This window comes from Chlamydotis macqueenii, chromosome 4, assembly GCF_036417535.1.
Source record: "Chlamydotis macqueenii isolate bChlMac1 chromosome 4, bChlMac1.mat, whole genome shotgun sequence".
Taxonomy (NCBI): domain Eukaryota; kingdom Metazoa; phylum Chordata; class Aves; order Otidiformes; family Otididae; genus Chlamydotis; species Chlamydotis macqueenii.
This window is the reverse complement of record NC_141559.1, coordinates 78,006,754-78,033,930: the sequence shown is the minus strand read 5'-3', so window position 1 is coordinate 78,033,930 and position 27,177 is coordinate 78,006,754. Positions and strand designations below refer to the sequence as shown.

The window sequence follows — 27,177 nt, the reverse complement described above, 5'->3', positions numbered from 1 at the left end:
TGCCTTAGCCTGTGTGAGCCAGGGTGAGGACAACCCCAAGCTGTTCCCATTGCTCTCGCTTAAAACCCAGATGGGAGAATTACAGCATGTCCCCACACAAAACCTGCAGTTCCCCCTTTAGATAATCTCATGATACTGTTTTTTTTTTTTTTTTTTTTTTTCTAGTGCCTTCCAGTTCCCTTCCTCTCACTGTTTTCTGTGGCTGGGTCACATCTGCGAGGTCCAGCCGCTTGCTGGTTCTGGAAAGCAAAGGCACTTTGAACTCAACCCGTTTACGCGGGTGCAAACACCCCAGAGTGTCTCCTGCTGCCCACAAGCTCAGCCCTTCTCCCTGTTAGAAAGCTAAAAAGCTGGCTTTAGTATATATAATGAAAGACAGGGTTCCAAACTGTGCTTTAATAAAGAAATACAAATGACAATCTAAAAATGTATTTTATTGGCCTGCTAACAATGACCGGCGGCGAGGGCGGAGGGGTGAGCAGTAGAATGAGCTCCTGAGAGGGGGCCTGGACATGGCCCTCCCCCGTGTGTCCCAGAAATCAGGCAGAAGACATGTCGAGCACCCTCACCGGGAGCTCGCCCATCCTCGCCTGGGCCAGGGGACTTGGCGGCGAGCAGGCTGTCACCGCACGGCCTGGCTCCCCGCACACCCAGACCCTGCTCCGGGGAGCTCAGGTTTTGCAGATTGGCTCCCCGGTTAGACCAACTGCTCTGCTTGGGAGACAAAGGGGCAACACTGAGGAGTTCAAGTTTTGTATTCATGTCAGTAAAACAGAGACTGCTCCCCTCCCATGCCCGCCAATCCTCGCCCTCCCCAGCTCCTCGCCCTCCCCAGCGCCTGGCGATGCCCGGCCAGATTCAGACTGGAGTAAGTCAGACACCCAGAAATCTGATTTACGCTGATGTAGCCAAGATGCAAATCTGGCCTCACAAATAACCTTTCCCCTTGGGTGGGAAACAAAATATGTTAATCTCCTTGGTTTGGAAACCAGTATTTTTTTTCACTTGAACAGAGAGCTCTGTCCCCCCATCATTAGCAGATGTCTTACACACAAACTGCATTACCTATAAAGTCTGCTTACTCCAAGCAAATGTTTCTCAATTTTTTCTTTTTCTTTACTTCAATTTGAAGTGAAAGGTACAGTATAGGATTCAAATGCTTTTGCATTACACGGGTTTCTGATCACTTGAAAACCCCATTGAAAAAACGACTTCACAAACCTGAAATGCCTGCTGATTCATTTTGCTGTATTTCATTCTGCCTAGCTGAACTTTCTTTTGATTTCCTTTTTTTTTTTTTTTTGCTTTACATGGCACTTAGCTTTTGCTTATTTAATTTTATTTATTTATTTATTTATTTTAAAAAAATCATAGCTCCTGTTGCAGCTCTCACTTTGTGTCAGTATTTCTACCCTGCGGATGTGGTGCACAGGTAGGAACGTCGGGATATTGCCCAAAAGGCAGAAACTATGGAGTAGCTCAAAGAAAGAAGCAAACCTGAACGCCAAAGCACGATTTGGTGTTGTCCCAGCTCTTGCCCGCACTGAACGCTGGCTCCAGGTCCGCAGGCAGAGAAGTGCAGGCAGGAGAAATAAGAGGCGACTCACAGAAGGACTCAGAAATTCAGATTTGTCACCGACAGCTGGCTGGCCTGCTCGCCACCATTTGACTGGCACCATCTGGCACCTCTGACTTTTCTTTGGCTCAAAGATTTAACGTTAAGGCGAAAATAAGACACAGTGTAGAAGCTCCATCAAATCTTTGGCACAACAGCAATAACAACAACAACAAAGTACTGTACACATGAGCTGAGAGGGTAACATTTCCCAGTTAAGCAAAGGGAAAAGTGCTAAATAAATTGCACGTACTAAAAGGTGGCTGGCTTAACAACAATAAGAAGCATCCTTGTCCATTATTTCTTTTCCTTTTTTCCTTTCTGTTCCAGAGATTAAGAAAGTTCCTTGGCCAATCGTCATCTTGAAAAGGGGTTTCTGCAAAAAAGCTGCTTGCAGTCTTCATCTGGATCATGCAACCATTGCCAAGAACAGATGTAACTCTGGCTGGAAGCTCTTCTGAATCCTCCCTTCCTGGTTATTACTCCTGGAAAGAGAAAGACCCACTATCAGAACAGCGAACACATGGTGTCCCGGCGGCTCCTGCACAAACGACCATTGTTGACGCACGCTGAGGTGTCCTCAGGAACTGTTGGCCATGGGACTTGCGAAGAGTCGGGCTTGCAGAGCAATCACCTGTAGGTGCCACAACGGTGGCCAGAGCCCACACAGAGCAGAGGGACCGGCTGACAGAGGGGACAAGGAAGGTTTGGGGAGGAAATACAACAAAGTAATTAGATGCTGGCTCCAGCCCCTGCCACAAAAAAAAAGAAAAAACAACCCTAGAAATGATGGCAAATATAGGTTTTTTGCCAAGATCTGCAGCTTTTTGGATCTATTTTCAATTTCAGAAGTTGATCTCAGAATTACAGAGAGAAAGCAAAGGAGCTGGGATGAGCTGAGTTTGTGCAGGACACAGGGCTTATTTCTGTATTTTAATGATCACAATTTCTTTTTGGCATGCACGACTTCTCAGCCTGCAGGACCACAACCTGTCCCTTGCGCCTCAGCATCCTGCTACAAGTCATGGCCGTGGCAAATGTACTTGGGTAATTGCATTTGGCTGCAGGCTATGATGGCCAGGTTTACTGCTTCCATCGGAAAACGCACAACTCCAAAGTGCAGAAGCTTCAGACAGGGAAAACCTCACTTAAACCCCCCTGAACATTAAAATAAGCCCCACGAATATTCCACAAACAATCGTTAGTGTAGTTCAAAACAGAGTAAATCCTCAGGGCCCTGCTTTTTCATGAGATCACATCTCTGTTGTCCAAACTGCCTTCATCACGTGGACTCCTAAATCCTCCTTTAAGAAACTCAGGAATTAGAAACTTGGAAATGAGATCCCATTTTCTGAGTCCAACCACTGTTTCTTGCTTTCTGCCAGCGGATTTAAGAGCCCTTCAGGGTGCAGTACAGCCTCTGAAGGTCCTTTGGACACGGTCACCAGTTCCCTGGACAGATCAGCTGTCTTTCTGACAGTCTTAAAAAGGTCAGACTCCTTAAAGCTTGGCCTGAAAAAACATTTTTTCCTCAATCCGTCTTGTTTCTGTATTGCCTCTCCTTTTCCATTACTGGATACTGTAACATTAAGGTATAAAATATTATTAAGATATTGATGTTTTATTCTGGTTATTTTATTTTACTTTAATTTAATTGTATTTTACTTTAATTTTATTCATTTTATTACTATCATTAGGGCAGCTGCTTGTGGGATCAACCACCACAGCTGAGGATCTACGCCAGACTAAGGGGCAGGGGATGGCCAAAATCCACCTGCCATCCCCTTCTGCAAAGTGCAGACCCCAGGAAGCACAGGATTCCCCCAGGACCATCAGGATTTCCCTTAATAAGAGTATTTCACTGAAAGATCCCAGGTCATCCTGCGAGAAATGCCGGTTTCTGCTGGACCCCGGACTCGTGGAGTTGGGGTCAGGACATCCGGATGCGGCAGAGGAGGCTTTGGCCGTGCAGCTCTGCCGGAAGGCAGGATGGAGCCGTGGGCTAGGTGCATCCCAGTGCATTATGGCCACCAGCAAAGTCCCTGGATAATGTCACTCCATCGGTCCCAGCCCAGATCAGTTGCTCTCCAATGTGAGCAATAACAAGCTCTTCACATCTGGCACATGCCAAATCCAAAAAGAGAGCTCATTACTGCAACTCTTGTCTGTAAGGGCGTGTCTCTGCTGACTGTAAGACACTACCTAGTGCTGCTCAAGCAGGACAATGTAGAAACTATTGCCCTAATTCAATGCCTTACTTGGGATTTGGGATTTTGAAGAAATGAAGTTTAGGTGGGAGAATGACCAACAGCCTTGTGTATCACAAATGTTTCTGTCGGGAACCCCCTAAAATTATTTTCCAACAATAAATAATATATATGAACAACCTGTAACAGAAAAGTTGGTTGTTTAATTTATCCCACATGGAAACAAAATGGAAAAGAAGAAAAGGGAGGGAAGCAAATACTGCTCTCATTAATATTAAAAGACAACAGAGAGGTGAATTCCCCGTGTTCCTATCTAGGACAGCAGCCTTGGCAAGCAGAACCTTTTCCACTGCAGGATGCATTACCCAGCAATAGCAGCCTCATGCTCCAAGTCAAAGCCACCAGAGCCACAGGGCCCCCTCCCCTCTCTTGTGCCTCGGGTGCTCTTTAAAGTGCTGAACAAATAAGACCTGAGACTGCAGTCAATGCCTCCTGCTTTCGTTCAGAGAGACATTTCCCTTTAGCTCCTGGTGCTCAATGCTGACAAAAAGCATTGGTGGGTTTTGGGAAGAAGGATTGTTTTAGGAAGAGGAGACTCAGCGGCAGCTCTCCACTCCGAGAAACTCTTCAGTAGGGCCCGTTGCGATAGGATGAGGGGTAATGGCTTTAAAATAGAGGGAGGTAGGTTCAGATTAGACATTAGGAAAAAAATTTTCACAGTGAGAGTGGTGGAACACTGGCACAGGTTGCCCAGAGAGGTGGTGGATGCCCCATCCCTGGAAACATTCCAGGCCAGGTTGGACGGGACTCTGAGCAACCTGATCTGGTTGGAGATGTCCCTGCTCCTTGCAGGGGGGTTGGGCTGGGTGGGCTTTAAAGGCCCCTTCCAACCCAAACCATTCTATGATTCTATAAGATCAGCAACGGAGGGGCAAGAGGGAATATGTACAAGCCCGTCAAAGGCAGGTAAGGGCAATCGTGCCGTGCCTTCCAGGCAAAGGAAATGGAAAGGGGAATAGAGACATTCCTCCACACCTTGATGGAGCATCTCAGTGGACCTTGTTGGCACCGCTCAGTTGATCCCCGGCGCTGCCCGATGCTGGCCATGGATTAAGTTTGGTGGGAATACACTCCTTTCTTTCCCCCTCCACCCTTTTCCACTCCAGCCAGGAGCTCTGAAGACAGATTTATTAACCAGGGTCTGCTTTAAAGTAATAATATCAGAACTCCCATGGCTCCTGAATTTGACAACTGGCCCAGTGACCTTGGTGAGTTTGCAGCATCCCGGAGCATTTCAATCTCTATAAATCAAAGCACTCTGGAATTGCGTCAGCCTTTGTTCCAGGGCTTCTCCTGTCTCTTCTACTCACATTTTCCTTTTGCTGTAGTTACCTGATATCTGTGGGGTGGATCTTACCCTATTCTCAGTAATACCCTTGCTACAAAGGGAATGGAGCCTACGCTGGGACCCTGCTCCCACTGCAGAAGCAAATCCCCAGCCCCAGCCTTCGCAGGCTGCGATGCGGCTTCTCCACCACCCCTTAAAGCCGAGCAAATTTTGGGTGCCATTGTGCAACACAGGGTGCCACATCACATAATTTTTGCAAGGAAAAGCTTTCAGCCCCGCTCTTTGGGGTGCTGATGCTCAACCCCCTCAACGGGCCAACGCAGGGTGTGCAGAGCCCTCGGGGTTGCACGTAGCTGCTGCCACCTCCCTGCCTGCCGTTGGGTGCTCAGGAACTCGCCATGACCCCTTAGCCTCACATCGCTGCCCCACTTGCAACTGCAAATTTTTAAGCAGTGCCCCGGCTGCGTGATCCTTCAGCCAGCATACGGCAGGGATAACCCACGGCCGGGTGGATCCAGGCCCCCTGCCCTGGGGATGCTGCCGTCCCGCTGTCCCGCAGGCAGACGGACGGCTCGGGAGCGGGTCGCTGCTCTCCCGTGGTCCAGCTCCTCCCCGGGGCCCGTGGAGCCGGCGGCCGTGGGGAAGCAGACTGGCTGGCTGCCCGCTCTCGCCTGCAAGTCCTAGCAGGGAAACGAAGCTATTTTTAAAGAGGAACCTCTGCTAAGTCAAACTGCAGAGAAAGGGAGCTTGAATCTCATTATCAGACCCCCTCCCACACACAGGACGGGAAGCGAGGAGGAAGAAATGCCACGCAGATCATCAACATTTTTACCGTGCTGGCTCCAAACATGTTACAATAATCAATATCAGATGATCAATAACGGGCGAGCCCCGGCAGCCAGGATCATCTGCGCAAACCAGGGGGTGGGAGCTGCGGCTTTATCTCGGGGCTCTGTCTAAATAAATCATGACTCATGATACAGTGTTATAGAAAAAATATGCTCCAGGCGACCGGTTTGAGTGCCGTACAAATCAAGCCTGTCGCTACCATTTCTCTTTTATAACAGAAAACTTTTAACTTGTTCACTTCTGCAAGTAAACGCGCCCGCAGCACGCCGTCCTTTGAATTTTTCAACGGGAATAAGCGTCACCTAGAGCGGGAGCTCTGCTTTTAGTGAAGTGGCAACGAGGCGGCATGAAGGCATGGCAGAACACCACAATAACTATTTCATAAAATGCAATAATTACATACATAACGTGAGCCACTTTAGTGCAGCAGAGTGAAACAAATAGAGCGCCTTTTCATTCCATATATGCTTCTATAGCGTTTAATTATTGGGGAATATATATATCTAGAGAGAGAGTGCATTTTTAATTTTTAATTCCTTGTGTCTGTGTGCATCCACACACTCAGGCACAAAAACAAGAAACCAAATTCCAGCCGAAAACTTTTATTGAGCTCCAACTGCTCGCCTGTTATTCATAACCCAGTTTCCTCTCTCACAAAGAGACCTTTTGCATGGTTTGGGGTTTTTTTTTTTTTTTTTAAATGTGTGTGTGTGTGTTTTTTTTTTTCCCCTTCTGTTCCGCTAACAGCTGCTCGCAGTGTTGTATCCTGAGTGATGATGAGGTTCTGAAAGTGTTTTTTTGGAACAGATGGCCAGGAGAGAGCTGGGGAATGTGCCAGCAGCGAGCTGGGGAATGCGCCAAGTCCCGCAGTGACTGAGTACTCCGGGTTCCAGCTCGCGTGCCTTTCCCCTGCCCTCTGCCCCGAGTGGCGCCAGCAGGACTTCCCAGCTCGCGCTCCGAACATCTGGAGTCTGCGACTGCCAGAAGAGCCGGGACGAGGAGGGGGGAGGATGAAGCAAAAAAAAAAAAAAAAACAAAAACCAAAAAAAAATCCCTCACCCATCTCCCTCCCAGCTCCAGCTTAGCTCCCATGGCCGCGGCGATGCTGCTGCTGAGCACGAGGGCTGAGCAAAAGCAAAGAGGGGAGAGGAAGGCAGAGAAAATGAACTTTGCGATGGGGAGTTTGGGGTTGTTTATTTTTAGCTGGGGTGCTCTGTTCAGCACCGGGTGTCTTGTACGGCGGTCAGATCCTGTTCGGGCTGTGGTCGTACCACCTGGTATGGTTGGCCCCATAGCCCTGCGGGTTGGATGCTGTGGGGTTTGGGGGATGTGGGGGGCTGCGGTGCACAGCTCTGCACCCACAAAACCACCAATCTCCAGGGAGAGCACACGGCCACGTGCCCAAAAGCCTTAACCCTACCCTGAGCCTTAACCCTACCCTGAGCCATTCCTGAGGGGAACCAGAATTGGGCCCTGGGGGGACAAGGCTGCAGAAAGAGACCGTGCAAACAGCAGGCTGGACTCAAAACCCTGCAAAATCTGTACAAAGCTTCCAGATGACCTCCGGTCACCCATGCAGAAACAGGGTGCACCAGGGAAGAGGAAACGGGGACTCCCCTTTCTGATCCACCTCCTTCCATTCAGCACTGCTGGAGGATGCTCCCGGCTGGAACCGCGGGCAAATCCACCCCATTCCCAGGACACCAGCGTGGCCCCGGCAGGACCTGGAGCTCGCCAAGGGTGTTGCAACCCAAACCTCTGATGTGGTGCAACTCTCACGTGCATGGTGAAGGGCAAGGCTTAGTCCAGATCATTCGTATAGCGAACCAAAAGGCGGCCGTAAAAAAATGAAGACTACCATCAGAATTAACCCCCAGTCGTCCCATGTGGCTTTTTTTTTTTTAAAGGAAAAGTCATTTGGAGCCCTTCAATTACCCTCCTTATAAATGAGATCTCCCATTCCCAAACGCCCTCAGTCAAGTCTCAATGGCAACAACTAAAATCACCGTGCAACTGTAGTTAGGGCTGGAAAGGGGATTCTTTTTTTCTAGTCACGTTCAGAAGGCTAAAGCCAACTTTTCTAATTAATGGAGTAGAAAGCGGGGAAAAAACCCACCCATTAAATTTCCTATTGCAACAGCAAAGTCTGAACAACAACATTAGGGACAGCAGATAATTTGCCCTCAAAAACAAAGCAAAAGGCGACGCACAATCCAGCAAACGCAACATCTGGAGCCCCTGTCTGCCAAAACAAACCCCAACCAGCTACTTTTTTGTGCGAAAAGCTCACGGTGCCACAGCACATGGCAACCAGAGAGCTGGGAGAGCCAGTGATAGAGGCAGAGCCACAACAAAATGGAGATGACAGGAGATAAGGGTGCTGCAGGCTCAATCGTACCGCTCGAGGAGCAGAGGTCTGTGTTGGGGCTTGCTCTGATTTTTTCTTTTTCTTTTTAAGAGAGAATAAAAAAGGAAACCCAAAACCAACAACAACAAAAATACAACAACCACCCCAACATCGCTAATTCAGAGGAACTCCTCAGTGAGCAGTGGTTTTGGAGACCTGATTAAAAACATATACAGCTTAGAAAAACGTGCCGATTTCAAAATTAATGGGAGTGCGGCGATTTTGGGCCAAGCCATTGTATCCTCATCCAGCCGCCTGCGTGAGACCCCCCAGGAGAGATGTCCCTTCACACCACCTGATATCCAGAGCTCAGATCTTTCCCGCACAGCCGTCCCAGATCTGTAATTTCCCTCTGACAACGGCATTTCCCTCCTTTGTGGGGAGGAAAGGGAGATACCAAGATGAGTCCTCCCAACCCTAGCTTCGCATCCCCACTCATATCTACTGGGAATTACTGGTGTTACTCAACAGTACCTACTGGTTTTGGCTTCATCAGCAGCTGAATGGGATCTTGTCATTACCTGAGCAAATACTGCTTGAAATAAAATGATACCTATCAGCCAGGGGAATCCACAGGCTCTTGGGCTGCCCTAACCTTGGACTTTCCCAAATCGCAGAAATGCATTGGCAAGATACTTTCCACAAAGAAAAACACGGCAGACCAGGGACTGGGACCCTGCCCTGGGTACAAAGCCTGGCTTTCTTTTTGGAGAGGGCCTTTTGAGAAGAGTGAGGGTGGGTGTCCTTTGAAAACACAGAGAAAAGGCATATTTCCTCTGGGTGACACTGTTTCTGTGGACTGGCAGTGTCCTGTTGGGAGGCGGGATGTGCCAATGTCCCGTGAGAGTTTCATTGTTCACATGCTCTTGATGGGTTCGGGGTTTTTCTCTCTGCATCCACTCTGGAGCAAACTTTAGAGAACAAACGTCACAAATAAAAAGCTTTCAATTCTTAATTTATTTTTTTATTTAAGGGTGGGCCCAGCCTTAACTCTCACATGTGAACACCCTGGGATTTGGAGCCGTTCGAAATCTGGCTCCACGTTTTCTGTCTTTAAGCTCGTGTTGGTTTACAAAAGGCATGACAATGACTCTCAGTCCATTGGGCACCCAAAGCCTGAAACTAGCCCAGCAATCTGCCAAAGCCCCAAAGAGGATGATCATCCTCTTCTCCTCCCTCTCAACTTGGGGAGAGGACCCAAGACCCAACTAGCAATCTGCCAAAACCCCAAAAAGGATGCTCATCTTCTCCTCCACCTCGACTTGGGGATTGGACCCAAGACCCAACTAGCAATCTGCCAAAACCCCAAAAAGGATGCTCATCTTCTTCTCCTCCACCTCGACTTGGGGATTGGACCCAAGACCCAACTCTTACCTCGCCCTAGGGTTGGTGGCATCACATCAGTGTCCCTGGGACACCACCACCTGCGGCACAACCGACCCCACAATGAACCCCCAATTTTGGTCCGTGCCCTGGAGCTTCTCATGGACCTCCCAGTTTCAGCCGGTGCTGTCAGCCGTTGACAAGCGGTGCTGCATCTCCGCCTGGCACCGCTGCCCTGGGGGCATAAATACGGCCCATGACAGCGAAAGGAAGCCACAGGGAGTGTGCTATTGTGTTTATTTATAAACTGAATTTCTGCAGGATGATTTGTTGGGCTAAAGAGGAGGAAAACCAAGGAAACCTGCCCGAATTTGAGGCAGATCTTAACGACACCGGGGAAGGAGCCTGCTCCGTGGCTTAGCTGCCCATTCATCCATTAAAATCCCACTGATTTATTATCCCGCCTGACAAGTGAGCCCAGAAAGCAGGGGGAAGTTCAATTCAAGTTTACAAAACTCTTTTTGTCATAAAAGCCCGAACAAAGACATCAATCACTCCTTTAATTCACCCATGTCACTCTCTGAGAGGAAAACTGGCAGAACGCTCCGCTTCCTCCTCCTGCCGCTTGACGATGATTTCACCTAATTGGTTCAGTGTTAAGTAACCTAAAGGAATGCGAGGCGTAATTAGATTTAGCGTTGTTTCCTCAAGATACCCACATGTCCTTCAGGTCATACATCTTACTAATGTGTTTATACATACAACGTCTCCATTAGCTACTTTTTTTTTGTTGTCGGGTGATTTTCGCAGAGATAAGTGTGAGATTAAACAAAACAGAAAACACAGGCGGGTGACCGTGTTTTACGGGCTCCAAAAGGCGGCTCGAGGTTGGTTTGGTTTAACAAACAACAGCCCCGAGATGACTCTAATAGGATCACGCTTGTGCTAAAACGCACGATGGGCAACTAAGGAGAGGAAGAGCACGGCGCGGAGGATGGGGAGGAGAGAAAAGCTTTTGATTAGAGAGGAATGCGGTTATTACAAGATCAGAGGGATGAAGAAGAAAAAGCATGAGGGAAAGGCAAGGGATAAAAAAATGAGGAAAATTTCAAGAGTTTGAGAAAAGAAGGAAATTGCTTTGGATTTTTTCCTTTTTTTTTTCCCCCTTTTGTAACTTTTACCGTTATCTGGGGGGCGAGGTGGGGGAGGCTGTAACATACCTTCCTTTTTTTAGATCTTCCTTCTGCTTGTAAGGTCCTAGTGCACTGCTCCACGCATTCAGAGAAGCTCATGTTACTGTGGTCAGCGCTGTAATCCAGGTCTGCTAGTCTGGCCAGGGAAAGGATATAGTTACAGGCTATTCTCAAGATGGCCAGTTTGGACAACTTTTGACCATAAGAATAGCAGGGAACCTAGAAAGGGTAACAGGGAAAAAAAAATAAATTAAAAATTAGGCCAGATAAACAAAATAACTTGCTTGAAGCATGACAAAACAACTGTAGGTTATTTTCTCAGCAGTTTTTAACATAAATAGGAACTCTAGTGATAAAAGGCCATATGGTCCCAACAGGTTTTTAAGAAGAACTCCCCCGCTGATCTCCATGGGGATGAAAGCAGCACGAAGCCTCTTGATTTCAGTGGGGCAGTTCTGCTTAAAACGTGATGGCAGGATATGGCCCGGGACATCTGCCTGCTGTTTAGTTCGCTTCTCAGAGGCCCTATTTTCCTCAGAAACCTGCAACCCTCATGCCACCCAGTTCCTTCTCTTGAGTAACTTGCTCCTCGCAAGTAGCTCCAATGCCATCATAGGTCTTGCAGAATAAAGGGGTTATGAGCAAATATATCACAACTTGGTGTTTTTGCGGGCAAACACCATTAGTCATGACCTCCAGCCTGTGCAAAACCATGATGCTGTTGTAGGAACAGGACCTGGAGGCAGTAATTCCTGCTCGCTGAAACACCCCATCATGGTACCTCACCTCCCAGAAGAGATCAAACCGGAGCCTGGGTCAGGGCCTTGGCCATATCTTATGTAATTTATTTCTTTACCTTGAAGATTTCTAGTGTGATGTGAAACATTCAAGCAATTCAAACTAAACAGCACTTGTCTAAATCACTGAACACTGAATCACCTTTCCTGCTGCAGAAGGTTTGGTTGCTTGCTGACCGCAATCCAGCAAAACACTACATACGTGCTCAATTTTAGGTGCACAACTTTGACATGTCCAGCTTAGCAAGAGATCTTCTGAATTCAATAGGCTTGGGGCCCTGTTTGCTAGTTCGCAAAATTGCTAAAGGTCATTTCAGCCTTTAATACACAAGTCTATTGCCTACGGGAAACTGGAGCCGGGCGTTTATCTGAAATCCATCCCAGCCTCTGGGGCTGTCTGACTGCCCGTCAGAATCTAAGTTTCCATACTACATCAATCACTGAAATGCCTCAATGTCCCTCTACCATCTGCCTGCGTACCAGTCTCCATCCTCATCATCCCTCTAGGGTGTCACACTCTGCTTACAGTTGGACATTTCTTAACGCTTCTTGCCATGCTCATGCCTCAGCTTCTCTTTTCTCCGCAGAGACACAAGGCCAGGCCAACCCTGAAGTCATGTCCCTGACCTTAATAAGGTAAGATGGCTTCACTCCTTCCATGAATCCCACAGCGGCCATACACAGACACCAAAGGAGGAGCAGAGCAGCTCAGGCATATATAGTATTTCCCCAAGTATTCTGCCAGGCTCCAACTAATGTCAGATCCACAGCCTCAGCTAGATGTGCCTCCTCCACATTTAGCAACCCATGATAGATCTTTTGGTCCATGAATGTGGTCTGATAAGCTGAAACCCTTCCAAGTTTTAGCACTTGCAACATCCTTTTGTAAAGTTTTCTCCCCATTCTACATAATACAGCCGTCCTTTTGATTGTTCCCCAGTTCTTGTACTAGAAAAGATGACAATGGATTTTCATTCATTTAGACTCATAGAACAGTTTGGGTTGGAAGCGATCCCTAAAGGCCATCCAGTCCAACCCTCTTGCAAGGAGCAGGGACATCTCCAATCAGATCAGGTTGCTCAGAGCCCCGTCCAACCTGGCCTGGAATGTTTCCAGGGATGAGGCATCCACCACCTCTCTGGGCAACCTGTGCCAGTGTTCCACCACCCTCATTGCAAAAAATGTCTTCCTTATATCCAGTCTGGTATCTGCTTCCTTCTAGTTTAAAATCATTAATCCCTCATCCTATTACAACAGGCCCTTCTAAAGAGTTTCTCCCCATCTTTCCTGTAGGCCCCCTTTAGGTACTGGAAGGCTGCTATAAGGTCTCCCTGGAGACCTTATATCCTTCTGATATTGGGGGTTCCAGAGCTGAATGCAGTACTCCAGGTAGGGTCTCACCAGGGCAGAGTAGAGAGGGAGAATCACCTCCCTCGACCTGCTGGCCATACTGCTTTTAATGTCGCTCAGGATGCAGTTAGCCTTCTGGGCTGCAAGCGCACATTGCTGGCTCATGTTGAGTTTCTCATCAACCAACACCCCCAAATCCTTATGCTCAGGGCTGCCATCAATCCATTCTCTGTCCAGCCTGTATTTGTGCCTGGGATTGCCCCAACCCATGTGCAGGACCTTGCACTTGGCCTTGTTAAACTTCATGAGGTTTGCACAGGTCCACCTCTCCAGCCTGCCAAGGTCCTTCTGGATGGTATCCCTTCCCCCCAGCGTGTTGACCACACCACACAGCTTTGTGTTGTCAGCAAAATTGCTGAGGGTGCACTACTATTTCCTCTGTGACACACATTTTTAGCCTTTCATCATCTCTTCTGCCTCTTTTCCAGAAGGGAAAGATTGAACCTCCTTAGCTGACAGTTGTGTGGAAGCCATCCCATAACTTTGATCACCCCTGCTGCTCTTCCCTGAATCTTTCCTAGTGCTACATGTCCTTTTGGAGCTGGAAGGACTAGAACAACACACAGTATTCATGTTGTGGGTGCTCTGTGTATTTATCTAACAGATGTTGATGATATCTGTTTTGATTAACATTCCTTTTCTGATCACTCCTGATTCAATTTGTGACCACTACCAGGCACTGACCTGAGATTTCTATTGAACCATCTCCAGAAACCCTGAGGTCTCTCTCATCTGAGATAATGGTCACCTCAGGGTCTATAATTTTGTATGTAGAATCTGATGGTTATTCTAATATGCATCACTTCACTTTATCTACATTGAATTCCATCTGCCATATTATTACCTAGTCACTCAGGGTCATAAGGTCCCTCTGTAGTTCTTATCCTTGATGCCTTTAGGAAATATCCGCACCTTTTCCTGGAGTATTGCCAGCAAACTTCCTACCTCACTGCTCACCCACCCTTCCAGGTCATTTATGAACACACACAGAAGCACAGCTCACACAGTCACAATTCCAAACAGTGGGACCTTCGGGGTCTCCAGCCCTACTCTCTGCTCACCAAGCTCAGAGTCAAGCTCTGCTTTGTCCACCTGTGACATCCCTCCCTGTAGGAAGCCCTCTTTTTTTTCCCTGCCCACTGTTCCCTGCCTGTCCACGATCGCTAATCTACAATCCTGTCCAAGCTGCTCAGTTTCTTCCAGCGCTCCCAGGAAGGAGCTTTGCCATATGACGTATGGAAACCCAGACCAGCTACAATCAGCTGCATCACCCTTATTCCCAGGCACGTGCATTTTAATGCTGCTGACTGTGGACCATCTGGCTTGTAAGACAGCTGAGGTGCCCAGCACTACCCAACCTCTCCACAAGCAAGCCAACAAGCTTCCAAACACCTTTTTCTAGACGCATCATCTGCTACTGATAGCCCTGGGGAGACAGAGAATCTATTTATTCTCTGGGAAGACCCAACACCACCCATGCGTTGACCAATGGTGGCAGCTGCAGGGAGCAGAAAGTTCTCTGCTGGTAACCGACACGTGAAAGGGACAGAGCCACTTCCACGTTCCTCCTGCTGGAAACAGCACGTGGTGTCCCACGGGATTCAAGGGTCCCTGTAAGACCCAGTTTGCAAAGCTGGAAGTCAAGGAAAAGGCAAAGCTAAGTGTTGCCCCCATCGCTCCAGAGTAAATCGGGTGGGTAGCTGGAAATGGCTGGAGTCTGGTGGCACAAAGGGCCTCTTTTTGCTCGACAAAATCTCTCGCTAAATCCTCGCCTTCAGTTCTTTGCCAGCATTATGCACCCGCCAACGGCGCTTGCCCTCAGACCATAATACCTGGCCCGCAGACGCAATAAGCCGTGAGTTATTTTGAAAGCAAGAGCTTCGGGCAGCAGAAACACCCCAGTCTCCTGCGACGCCGTATATAACAAGAACAGTGGAGATCCCAGATCAAACAGCAGCGCGAAAGACCAAAGCAAGATGGGAACTAAAATGGAAGTATTCAGTGAAATGTGGGAATAATTTCAGAATTAGAGCAAGAAGGAAGTTAAATCGAGTGGAAGGAAAACAGACCACGAAATCCTTGAGGCTGATGCACAGACGCTGTCCAGTTACAACACAAGAAGGCAGGCCAATGTCTTCTTTCCTCATCTGTTTTGCTCTCTTTCTTTTGTGTTTTGTTTTTTATTTAAAAAAAAAAGAAACAAAATAAACCCCAAACTGTTTTGTAGGACATTTGCTATGAATTCCAAGAAAGATCCCAGTGCTCACACAGTCGACAAAACCCTCGACTGGGATTACACAACGCTCTTCCCACACGCTGCCGCTGAGTCCAAACTGGAGCCACCCCACACATACCGGGGAAGAGGATCACCTTGAGCAGCTCAGATACCACCGCGATGGGTGCGGGGCACCAACACGAGGAGATAAGAGTTTTTGCCATGGTAACAGTGTTAAAATAACTGTTTTGTAGGAACCCTCCCTGTCTTGGCTCAGCTCCTGCCATTTGAATGTTTCCTTTTGAATTAAACATGGGAAATTGAGAGAGGAATGAGCCACTTCAGTTCAGATCCAGATCCAAAGCTTCCCCAAACAGTGGAGGGGAAGAAAGTGAACTTTGGTTTTATCCCTTCTTTAACATAAAGCCAGCAGGGGTACGGGGACAGATTTGCATAAGCTGGAGTGAAGGGTGACGACACACCTGGATGCCCAGAAATCTTCAAAATCCAACCCAAACCATAGCGAGTGTCTTAAAAATCGGAAAAACGCCTGATGCTGGTATGGCCACACAGGTGTAACCCTCGCAGCTCCCATGGGGTCTGCGCTGCACGGATTTTCGGCAGGACGTAACGAGAGCAAGCATCCATCATGCTCCTGATGAACACCACACCCCTTCCTTCTGCCACCTTCGTGCTCATCACACCTGAGTCAAAGAGACATCAGTGCTTTGGTGGGAAAGCCATGAAGATGGGAGCTGAACAGGTCCGCTCAGAGCCGGGGGGCAACCAGGGGAGAGCTCAAGTTCCTGTGCAGTTAATGAAAATATTTCCCTTATCTGACCTCACCGATTTCTGCTGAACGGCGGCACAGCTCACCGTCTTGCCTGCAATATTTGCAGTGATTAAAAGGAATTAGGAAGGAACTGCAACTGAAATTTCACACCGATCCAAAGGAATGCAGCTGTCTGCTAGAAAGGAAGGGATACTGGCACTATCCTCGGCTTCGGGAGATCAGCATGGCAGTGGGCCGGGACCAGCAGGAACCAAGGCTTCAGCCAGAGGATGTTTCTTGGTTGTGTCTGCGAAGGGCTCTGCAGTGTCTCCTGGGTCTTATCAGTGATCCCCAGGCTGGCAGGGGCCGAAGCAACGCAAGACGAACGCTCTTGAGACATATTCCTGTGCAGAAGAGCCCTTCTTTGGCAGGAAGATAGGACGGGATGTGACCTAACAGGTCTTTTCCATCCTTGACGTCTGCAATTCAGAGGCAGCGCCCTTGGAAGACCAAAGATGCTCCCTTTGAAGTCCATGGGAAGTCTGCCACGCACTTGACCGGCGCAGCGCTCGGCCTGCAGCCAGGCCTCTCGAGGAAGGCAGAGCTCCGCTGCAGCTCCCCGGAGCGTCACTGCCACCGACCAAAGCCATGGTCTTGGAGTTGATTCTCATGCAGGGCACAGGAGAGGAGACTGTGGGATGAGGCTGGGGAACAGCTAGAGAAAAACATGGGTGAGAAGGTACAAAAACCACCCTTGCCATATGAGGGTGCAGGATATATTCACCGTCATGGGTCTGTGGGGAACAACCAGGAGCAGCCCATGGACTTCAGGAACATCAAGCCAGTTCACACCACTGAGCTTCTGGCCGGGTAGCTCTGTCCTTATCAATAGGACACCATTTCTATAAACATCTTCTGGACCTGTACAGATAATGTCTGTAAAGCAAAGTCCCCTCTGCCTTTACGCTGCACGAAAATGCTGGAAGAAAGAAGGGTGTTGAGTGCTGGGGGTCCACACGTCTCTATAATTGTGCTAGAAACAAGACCCAGCAGCACAGACTTGCACAGATCCCCTCCACATGAGGGTCACACGGGGCAGAATCGGGCCCCCCAGGTACAGCAGGGAAGACAAGGTGGCTCCAAGGCAGAGAAATGCCCATGTTCACGATGCAGCGTAAGCTAAGCCCTCCTGACAGCTAGCTCCTCCACCACATGCCATCATAAGCTGCTGAAGTTACCTGTCTGCTAATTCATCTGGTTTATTTTTATGCTGGGAGTTAAAACACATCAGGGCCCTCCCTGGGAGAGCATTTGGCTGCCTCTTCCCTGCGTCCGAACGCAAAACGCAACTGCACGGTCTCATTGTTTGTGCTGTGCCTCCTGCCAAAAATATTTCCAGAAGGTTCATATAAATGTCCAGTGCTTAATAGTTCTGGCTTTCACACCTCCCTTCTTCCACCCCAGGGTGAGTCAGATGTTTCCCAGGGTTAAGGCATCGTGGGAGAAAGGTTGCAGGTTGGGGCAGCAGGACTGCTGGTGTTCCTTGCCTGTCGGTCCTGAGCACAGGGACCTCTCTCTCCCACCATCCCAGAGTGTCTCCAGGGCTGGTGTCTGCGGAGCTACTGGGAGGAGGAGGAGAGAAGCTGTGGATGTCCCATCCCTGGAAGTGTTCAAGCTCAGGCTGGATGGGGCTTTGAGCGACCTGGTCTGGTGAAAGACATCCCTGCTTATAGTGCAGGGTTGGACTAGGCGATCTTTAAGGGTCCCTTCCAATCAAAACCATTCTGTGATTCTATGAGTAACAGCCTTAACAAGCTGAAGGCCTTGTCCAGAAGATTACTGCCTGTTTTCAAGATTTATTACATTGTGGAGCATGTTTGGGAAGGCTTTGGAGCCAGCCTTTTTCTGTCCATCCAGTTCTGCAGGGAAAGTGAACATATTCAGGTCTTCCTACTTCTCAGGGAACCCGTCGGTTGATGGGCTAGTTGCTGTGTTCAGATTCACCAGCAAGAGAACTTGATCTTGACAGCGACGTGCCCTGAGTCCTCCTAACATCCCAGGTGGGATGATGACAATTAATACAGCTGTAGGATGGAAAAGCCTGCAAGTGTTGCTGGGACATCCTTTCACAGTCCTGCCAGACCCCTCCACCCCCTCAGCGGGTGGATCTGGTGACTGCCGTAATGGCACCAGGGAAGCAGACAGCTTCCATGGAGTGCCTGAACTTGGGACCCAGGAGAACCACAGTGTGTGTTTCAGAAGCACCAAGCAACCTGCAGCTACCAGACGGGAGCTTTGCTGCTTGCAAGACAGCTCCCACCAGAGTGGGGAGAGCCCTGGTCCCCAAATACCCCTCCTCCTGCCCATGGCCCAGCAGCAGCCAGCTTCCACCCATGGCTCCTCCGTGCCACTGCTGCTCACTACACTGAACTGGGCCTTTGGGGCAGCATGGCACGGCTTTGAACCCAGCAAAGCCAGTTCCTGCTTTGTGGGTAAACGACATGGTCCCCAGAGGAGCGCTTTTGGGGAAGGGCTTGATCTGTGGGTGTCACGGCGTCAGACGCTCCGCAGAGCTCTATTCTGGCCAGTGATGGGCAGCTATTTCATACCACGGGTGTGGGAGGCCCTCGTTTCTCTGCCACCAGGCTGTGGCGGTGGGGAACGGGCAGCCCCGTGCTAGCAGAGAAATCACAGCAGCCTGAAAGAAAGCCTCATCCCCGCCTCGCCACAGGCAGCGAAGCATCCAGCCAGGGACCAAACCTAGCTTCAAAATGCCAACAAGAACAAAGGCAGCATCGCTCAGGCGGGAGCACTAGTCCCCACCCAGGCGCCTTCGCTTCTTGGGTGGGTCCACGCTGTCAAATAACCCAGCTCCCAGTTCCCTCCCAGCTCCTGGCTCCCCCATCGCTCACATTGCAAAACCATGAGTTCACTCCTTGGAGCGAATGAATTGGCTTCCTCCAAACAAAACCTAGGTGTGGTGCTGGGTGAGTTCACCCCAGGGATCATTTCCAAACGGCAGTCTGGTGAACGCTGCCCCAGGCCTGGCTCCGTTCCGTTTTGGACAGTCCTCCTGCGCTATCTCCAGACGTTTTGCGCCCGTAAAGCCTCCTGCACATCCTCAGGGCATGCAGCACACACTCTCAGTATCACGCAGGAAACATCACTGCTGGGCTGTAGCAAAGCTCTTACCGTACTGCAGGTACTTTGAACCGCCTCCCAAAAAAAAAGAACTAAACAGAGGACTACCGGGGTCTCATGGGAGAAATGCCAGGGCCACAGGACACAGAAAATCTCCTCCAAAGCGGGCCAGCCTCAAGCACTATGGTGGGGAACACATTTTCGGTGACATTTCAGCAGTGGTCATCTCCATCTCTGAGGCCCAAGGGGTCCAATTCATCTGGGGAACAGGAGAAGAAGCTCCACCGGAGCTAACGGCACTGCACCGGCCCCAGCTTGGCCTCGGCAATTCCTTAGTCACCAACCACTGACGGACACCATGAGGTTTTCCACTCCCTTGCTCTCGCTGCTTAGACCCAGGAGCAGAACCCCCTCGCAGTACATGTGTGGCTCTGCTTGCATTCCTGCATCCGTGCTTGGCACCTGACAGTGCAAACAGGGACCGGGCTGGGATAGATCACTTTGTGAACACACACGGTACGGACCGACGGAGATGCAAGTCGGGAACAAAGAGCCCCAGAGGGCTCTGCTGCAAGGTACCATAAAGCGTCCCACCTCCCCACCACGAGGACCGCAGCCCGGAGAGGAATTTGAGAGCGGATTAAGGCAGGGAGCAGAGGCTGGATTCAAAGCTCGATGGAGGAAAGCAGGCTCTTTCCTCCGATTTCAGCGGGAGCCGTAAAAAAACACAGAGGTTAACGCGGGGTGGCTGCAGCAGGCAGAGCAAATACCTCCCGACAGGAGCGGGATTTGTAGCAGAGGATAAAATCGGTTAGACAGCAGCCAAGGGAGCAAACAAGCCCCGTTCTTGGTGACACACAGTCATTGTTTTCAGGATTTTTGTCCTTTTGTCTGGCTTCTCCCTTGTTTTCTCTCCCCTTGTGTTGCTTCAGGCCAGTATTTTGTCATCTTCTTGAGCTGTTAAACCACAGCACTGCCCTGCTCTGCCCCAACCGGGCTCTAAATAACCGTAAGCGTCACTCCGGACCGGCGAAAACCACCGAGCTGCTCTGGTTAACACCGTGCTGCTCGACGACAATACACAGTGGTGGCACCACAACGCGTGGAGGATGCTTCGTCTCTCCCAAAGCCCAGCAGCATCTCTCCAACTGCCACCATGGAGCCAAACCTTCTCGCCTGGCTGCCACCCCCCGGGAGCTCGATGGGCGGTTTGTCTTCAGGAGCTGGGTTTTAAGGCATCTTAGGGTTTCCTGCGGGTGGGACCATGGGAGATGAATCACTGGGAACAGGGCTGGAAGACGTCAGCAGGTGGTGGAGGAAACCTCTCAGCCTCCCCACCGCACAGCTTGGACATGCCAGCGATGCTGGTCCCATACAGTGTCCTGCCCACAGAGGTGACAAACCACAGCCACCTTTGGGCTGACACACAAAGACAGCGAGTACATAATAATGCTACCCCAAAATAGCCGCAGCCTCCACCAGCTTGTGGCTAAGGCACTGCTCAAGCCACAGCTCCTGCCTGCATTTAGTGCCTGGCTGGTCCCTCTGCTGGTCCCCCCCACAGAGAGCTTGCCCCCATCCCGCCCCACAGCAAGGCAACCTCCCACCGTGGCCTTGAGCCTGGTGCTCCTGATGTCCCACCGTGTTCCCAATGGGAGCGAGCAGGGTCTTTTCTGCGCCGATTTAACAACAAACCACAGTGGCCACACGCATCCCGGCAGCAAAAAGTGAAAGGATGCTAGTGGGGGGAAAAAACCTCCACTCCAGCAGCTAAAAAGCCCTATAAAACCCTAAAATATCTCCAGAACCCACATGAGTGCAGAGTGCGAGGCTGTCAGCTGCTAAGGCAGAGAGAAAAGAAGAGATGCAGTGGTGAAAAGATTTAGAAAAACGCCAATGTACTTCAAGGGAAAATAAACGTCTGCGGACGTGTTTGCTCCCGGCGCAGGCTCCAGCTCGCTGCAGCCCAACGCGTTGCTTTCTTGAGGAGGAGCCGGACAGTAGTGCTCCAGAGAGAAAACAGATGTGCAAGCCTAGGCAGCCTCCAGATCAGAAAGGCTGCTGTGGTTGTCTCCGTCCATCGAGGGAGAGTTTGCTGCCACCTTAGGGTCTGTCAGTACAGCTGAGAAGCTCCATCGCAACTCCCACGAGTGCAATATACTGGTGGGAGCTGGTTTGCTTGGGCGCCTGCTGCAGCTTAATGGTGGAAAGCACTACCTCCTCCTGGCCAAGGCCTCCAGGAGCAAACCCCATAATAAGTCCAACAAATGTTAGGATGGTTCAGCTTCAACTGTGGCCTGCCCTGGAGAGCAGCTGCTCTGAAGACGTGCAGTGGTGTGGTCGCATCTTGTCTCCTCCTTCATGAACTGGAACGTCCACCTGCACTTCAGATGGAGCAGATGACCTCAGGTTCTCGTGAACTCAATGCTGCATCTCTGTCTGCGTCAGAGACCTTTGGGTTTGTTGACCAACAACAGCAGCAGGAAGAGGGAGAGAAAAAGGGTGGAAGTGACAACCCACCATGTCACTCATAGGAGGTCCTGGAGCAGTGACAGTGCAAGAACCCACTGACCAGCACCTCCCAGGGCATCCAGGGCAGGAGACCAATGCTCTGGGTAGGAGCTGCCCAGCCACGGGGACAGGAGCAGCATCTGGAAGGGACACCCAGAAAGGCAGCAGCAGCAGGAGAGCAAAGCATAGCAGATGTATCTTCACCACCTCAAAGTGTTTTCGAGCAGGTGAGTGTTTTCTACAGGGAACTACGCCGTTAGCCTCAGGAGTCCACTGGCAGCCGAAGGATCACTTGGACAAGCGATGATTGGGGGACTGAGGAGGGGAAATCTCTTCCAGACTGAGTAGCTGCAGGCCACAAGTGCCAAGACTTGGAGGGAAGGAGCTGTATCTCAGGAACATCTACTCTTCAGCCCCAGTTCAGTGTTCTGGCCCTCTGGTGAAGGCAGCAGCTTGATATAGAGAGGGAGAGAGATGCGTGCTCCTGGTGGCCGTGACACCAAAGGGTGAGTACAACGGCCACGGCACATCTCTCCCAACAGCAGGCAGCTGCCCACCTACCTCCCACCTCTCAGGGGGGCCCTGGCCTCGGAGGGGAGCTGGGGACAGTGAAACGCTCGGGGACAAGGCTGGGATAGCCTCTCCTTGTGTGAAACAACTGTGGTTGGCTCTTCTTCCACCAAGAACTGGGGGAAAAAAGAAAAAAAAAAATAACAAACCCAACCCTTTCTGCCATCTGGAGAGCTAGCCGACACAAGCCGAAACATGTGTGCCATATGTGCACAGCTGCAGAGCGCGGGGACACCGCTGTCAGCCCATCTGCCCGGCATGCTGCGTGCCACTCGCTCGCCCTTGGGTGGGCTGCCGAGACAGGGAGAGTGTCCTGCAGAGAGGCACGGCTTCTCCTTCCTTCCTCCTCCTCCTCCTCCTCAATGAACATGGACCGGCTCCCTACGGCCGGGGTGGGCCTGATCCTGCCAGCGTTGGGGTTTTATCTCACGCGTGCCAGCGAGGATGGGCATCTCCAGCCCTGTGCATCCCAACAGCGCGGGGAAGGGGACGACATCCACGTGCGTGCTGGGTACTGGTGGCTGAGCGGGGCTCCTGCTTCCAGTGGCTCCTCATCCAGCGCCCAACCCCTTCCCAAAGGAACGCGGGGCCAGGGCTGGCTGCATGCAAGAGTGGCACGCTCCCGCGCTCCTCGCCCGCCTGTCTGCAGGGAGGTATCGGTTTCAGCGCCTCAGGAAAAGCCTCCCAGCTGCTTAAGAGCCTGATACGTGATGACAAGGAGGGGACGGAGGAGTAACGGAGAAACAAGAAGTAAAGTGAGGTCTGTGGCTGACGGCACACAGGGATTGCCTCCTGCACAGAGCTTAAGGCCCTTTGTGTGCTCAGGGATGTGAAAAGACGGCGCTTACCCAAAGAAAGCCTCCCTATTGCGTTTACCTCTACAAACGCATCTCTCCATACGCCTGCTTCCCGGCCCCACCGACCAAGACGTGCCGGGAAGCAACACCCTCTCTTCTGCTCCTCAAAAACCCCTCCGCCGGCAGCGGTGTGAAGGATTTGAGTGACAAGCCAGCGCCGCGCGTATGTGCAATGAAGCTGACTGTCACCTGATGTCACGTACGGCACCAAGCACGCCGTTGGCAGCCCAACAAGAAATGAATCCAAATGTCATCCAATGATGGTCGGGACAGCCAGCCCACCCCTCAGCAAATCGCTAGGAAAAAACCTCGCAGCAAACGTTTCCCGGAGAATGATTCCTTTCTCTCTGCAGAGCAAATACAGCTCCGGCAGTCCATTCCTGTGCTGACCCTAGAGACCGGCTTTCATGGGAAGAGAGGACAGCAACTTGTTCTCCAGGCTCTTTGGGCTCCCAGCTGAGTCCTGGGCTGAAATGATTTATGGAGACAGGGCCAAGGCCAGGAATCTGAGGCTTTTCAAGAGTTGCCCATTTCCCAAAAGAGCGCGGCTTTAATTTGTTGCTTGCCTGACTTCTGCTTGAGGCTCAGCCTAGAACAAGATTGCCAGTGATTTGGGAAATCAGTGCTACTTCCCTTTGCGGTTTCGGTGGTGTAGATATCTGTCCACGGAGAATTAGACTGACACTTTCAAGCGCGTTACACACAGTCGCCAAACAACCGAGATACGGAAGCGGCTTAGAGAAGCAAAATAGATCAAGTCTGGAGTCTGCATTTACAAGGGGTGGCCTCTCAGCACCGGAGGGACAGCATCCAGCGCACACCGGATTACCGCGATCGTAACAGAAGCTGTCAGACCCCACCGCTGCGTGGGGATTAAAACCGCTCTCGTTTAGACGCTCATCAGCGATCCTCTCCTGACACACAGCCCCAGCCTGTGCTTCCTACCGAGGTCAGGGCTGGAAGTCTGTTTGCAGAAGGAGACGACGGGGAAGGATTAACTCTTGGGGTGCAGCTACCCAACACACAGCGGTCGCTGAAGTGGGCTGCAGGCGTCATGCAGGAGATGGGAACGAGCAGAGTTCCCCTAAGCGGGAAACAGGATTGAGTCCTAAAGTGAGCACGCTTGGGGAATGGCTTGGATAAGTAATGTCTGAAAGGCGGCAGCCAAAAATGTGCTGGTCCCAGCAGGCTGGAGGGACCATCCTGGGAGAGGTGATGCTCAGCATCTCTCAGGATCAGAGTCATCTTCAGCTCCCAGCCCTCCCAGCCCTGTGTATCTCCTCCTGCCTACACACCTGGAATAGTCCAGTCAGCATTTACTGGCAAGGCAGAAAAGCCAGGACAGCTGGGCTCGCACAGCGTGACAGCACGTCTTTGTCCATCGGTGAGCTGTCACGGTGTGCCTATGCACAGGGCTGAGTACGGGGGCCAGGGCACTGATTTATCCTTCTGGGGAAGATACAAGAACCTTACGGCTTCTTTGGATCCCTCCTCCCCTTCCACATGCTGGGGAGGTGATGGAGGGTTTTCATCCAAACTTCATTTACCCTGCCAGTGAGAACGTGTCTATTATCCTTCACAGATGACCAGGAGGATTTTCAAGACCACTCAACAGGAAAGCCCGGCACCGTACACACCTCAAGCACACGCTACAGTAAAAATCACAAACAAAAAATCACAGCCTGGCCGGGGACTGCAGCGTAACTCGCCTGTCCCTTGCAGACACAGGGCACATGGAAAGTTTTAGAAGTGGCCGCAGGAATCCCCAAGGGGCCTGAGGGGTCTGGCAGCCTGCACAAAAGTCAGCTGGGGAGGGACTTTCAACAAGGGCACGTAGAGACAGGACAAGGAGTAATGGCTTTACACTGGAAGAGAGTAGGTTTCGATCAGACATAAGGAAGAAAATTTTTACTATGAGGGTGGTGAGGCACTGGCACAGGTTGCCCAGAGAAGCTGTGGATGCCCCATCCCTGGAAGTGTTCAAGGCCAAGTTAAACGGGGCTTTGAGCGACCTGCTCTGGTGGAAGGTGTCCCTGGCCAGGGCAGGGGGTTGGAACTAGGTGATCCTCAAGGTCCCTTCCAACCCAAACCATTCTCTGATTCCATGATTCTGCCCACATTCCCAGTGACCCCTCTGGTGCTGCCCACCCCAGCAGAAGACCTAGCGAGCTCACGTGCTTTTAGTCCAGGAGCATCACCCCAGCTCGCAGCTTGACCAAATACCTCCCTCCACCCTCGGTTTTCACTCTGCGGGCTTTCTTGGTTTTGTTTTCAGTTTGTTTTTTTTTTTTTTTTTTCCCACTCCATACCATTCTCTCTCCCGGGGAAAAAAAAAAAAAGTCCGAAAGTTTCTAACTGCAAGCAAATTAAAAGCCCTTATTTATTTATCTGGATTGTTAGCGCAGTTCTAGGGTTGGTACTTCCAGGCATTTTGAACCGACTTCCCCTTCTGTCAGGCGTCCCCTCCAGCCTTCAACCTCCCCCGGCCTCAGCCGCAGAGCGGAGCGGGGCTGTCCCCCTGCCCCGCGCACCCACCGGGTGTCCCCGACTGGCAGAGCAGTGGGTGGGTGCGTGCGTGTGGGAGTAAGGAATTTACAAAGCGACGCCCACCGCCCCCCTACCCCCCGGTGCCCGGTCCGGCGGCAGGTACCTGCTTCCGCAGCGCCTCGAAAGCGGCGCTGATGGTGTGGACGCGGGTCCTTTCGCGGGCGTTGGCCAGCAGCCGCCGCGTCTGCTGCAGGGCTTTGATCTCCGGAGAGACGCCGGACGCCTCGCCCGGCCGCGGGCGCGGGGAAGCGGCGGGAGGCGGCGGCGGCGGTGGCGGCGGGCGGGCGGCGGGGGGCGGCGGCGGCGGGGGGGGGAAGGCGGCGGCGGCGGCGGCGATGGCGGCACCGCGGGGCTCCCAGGCGGGCGGCGGAGCGGCGGCGGGCGGCGGGGGGGGAGCGCGGAGCCCCGTCCGCCTGCCGCTCAGCACTTTCAGCTCCACGCGGAAACTTTTGCAGCCGTGTTTGCGCCGCAGCCGCCGCAACCCCCCGAGCTCGGAGGGGCAGAGGCGCGGCCAGGGTTCGCCCCCCGCCAGCGGAGCGCTCCGCATGGCGCGGGGCGCTGCGCGGGTGCGCTCAGCAGCGGCTCCGCCGCTCCCCTCCCGCTGCTGCTGCTGCTGCTGCTGCTGCTGCTGCCGCCGCCCCCCCGCCGCCGCCGCCCATCTGCGCCCGCTCGGTTGCGGCGGGCAGCGGAGCCCCGGCTGCGGATCCCTGCCTCCCTCCCTCCGTCCGTCCGCCTGTCCGTCCGCGGCTCCCCTTAGCCTGCCTCCCACCGCCGGCAGCCGGCCCGCCGCGCAGATGAGCGGCTTTAAAGAAACAGGAAGGCTGGCTTTTTTTTTTTTTTTTTTTTTTTTCTTCCCAAAACAGCTGTGCTGCCAATCTCCTTTGTTCATCCCCCCCCACCCCCCTTTCCCTTCCCTTCCCTCCCGCCCCACTCCCACTTTCTTCTTTAATCTCCCTCTTCCATGCGATGGAAGAGAAATCCTGCCCCCCGGAGACTCCCCGCGACCCGCTTGTGCGCTCCCCCGCCTCCCTTGCCTCCCCAGGGAAATCCGTGATTTGCTTTGGTTTCCAACCCCACATCGTCCTGCTTCTCCCCTCCTATCCCTCATTTTCCTCATCAAGATCCTAATTTTCGAGGTAGGGGTGCTCCCGGTGCTCCTAGTGCTCTCGTTGCCTTCCTATACGTGCCCGGGGAGCACCAGGAGCACCCCTGCGGGATGGGGAGCCAGGGGAGCCCGAACACCTTGCGGTAAACCCCTGCCGACACCTCTTTGCCTTTCACTGCTCCACAAAGCCTTTGGTTGCTGCTCTGCTACTGACTTCGGATCCGCTTGGAAGAACCATCCCACAGCAAAGGGCTGCCCCGTTCCGCACAGGGATAACCAGGGAGCCCAGACACGTGGGTCAGTGCTACCA

The 27,177-nt window shown here is 51.7% G+C and overlaps 1 protein-coding gene across 2 annotated transcripts; it reads right to left on the bottom strand.

Moving 5' to 3' along the window:
• Positions 1 to 413: 413 nt before the first annotated feature.
• ATOH8 (atonal bHLH transcription factor 8) lies at positions 414 to 26,620 on the bottom strand. Of its 2 annotated transcripts, none has more exons than XM_086747599.1 (3): positions 25,866 to 26,620; positions 10,970 to 11,161; positions 414 to 2,100 (listed from the first exon to the last, which is right to left on the bottom strand). In XM_086747599.1, exons 1-3 carry the CDS (start codon positions 26,307 to 26,309, stop codon positions 2,095 to 2,097), a joined length of 642 nt encoding a protein of 213 aa, XP_086603725.1. In that variant the 5' UTR covers positions 26,310 to 26,620; the 3' UTR covers positions 414 to 2,094. The 2 variants fall into 2 exon arrangements, with proteins under 2 accessions (XP_086603725.1, XP_086603724.1); XM_086747598.1 differs by lacking the exon at positions 414 to 2,100 and adding an exon at positions 10,293 to 10,414.
• Positions 26,621 to 27,177: the final 557 nt, after the last annotated feature.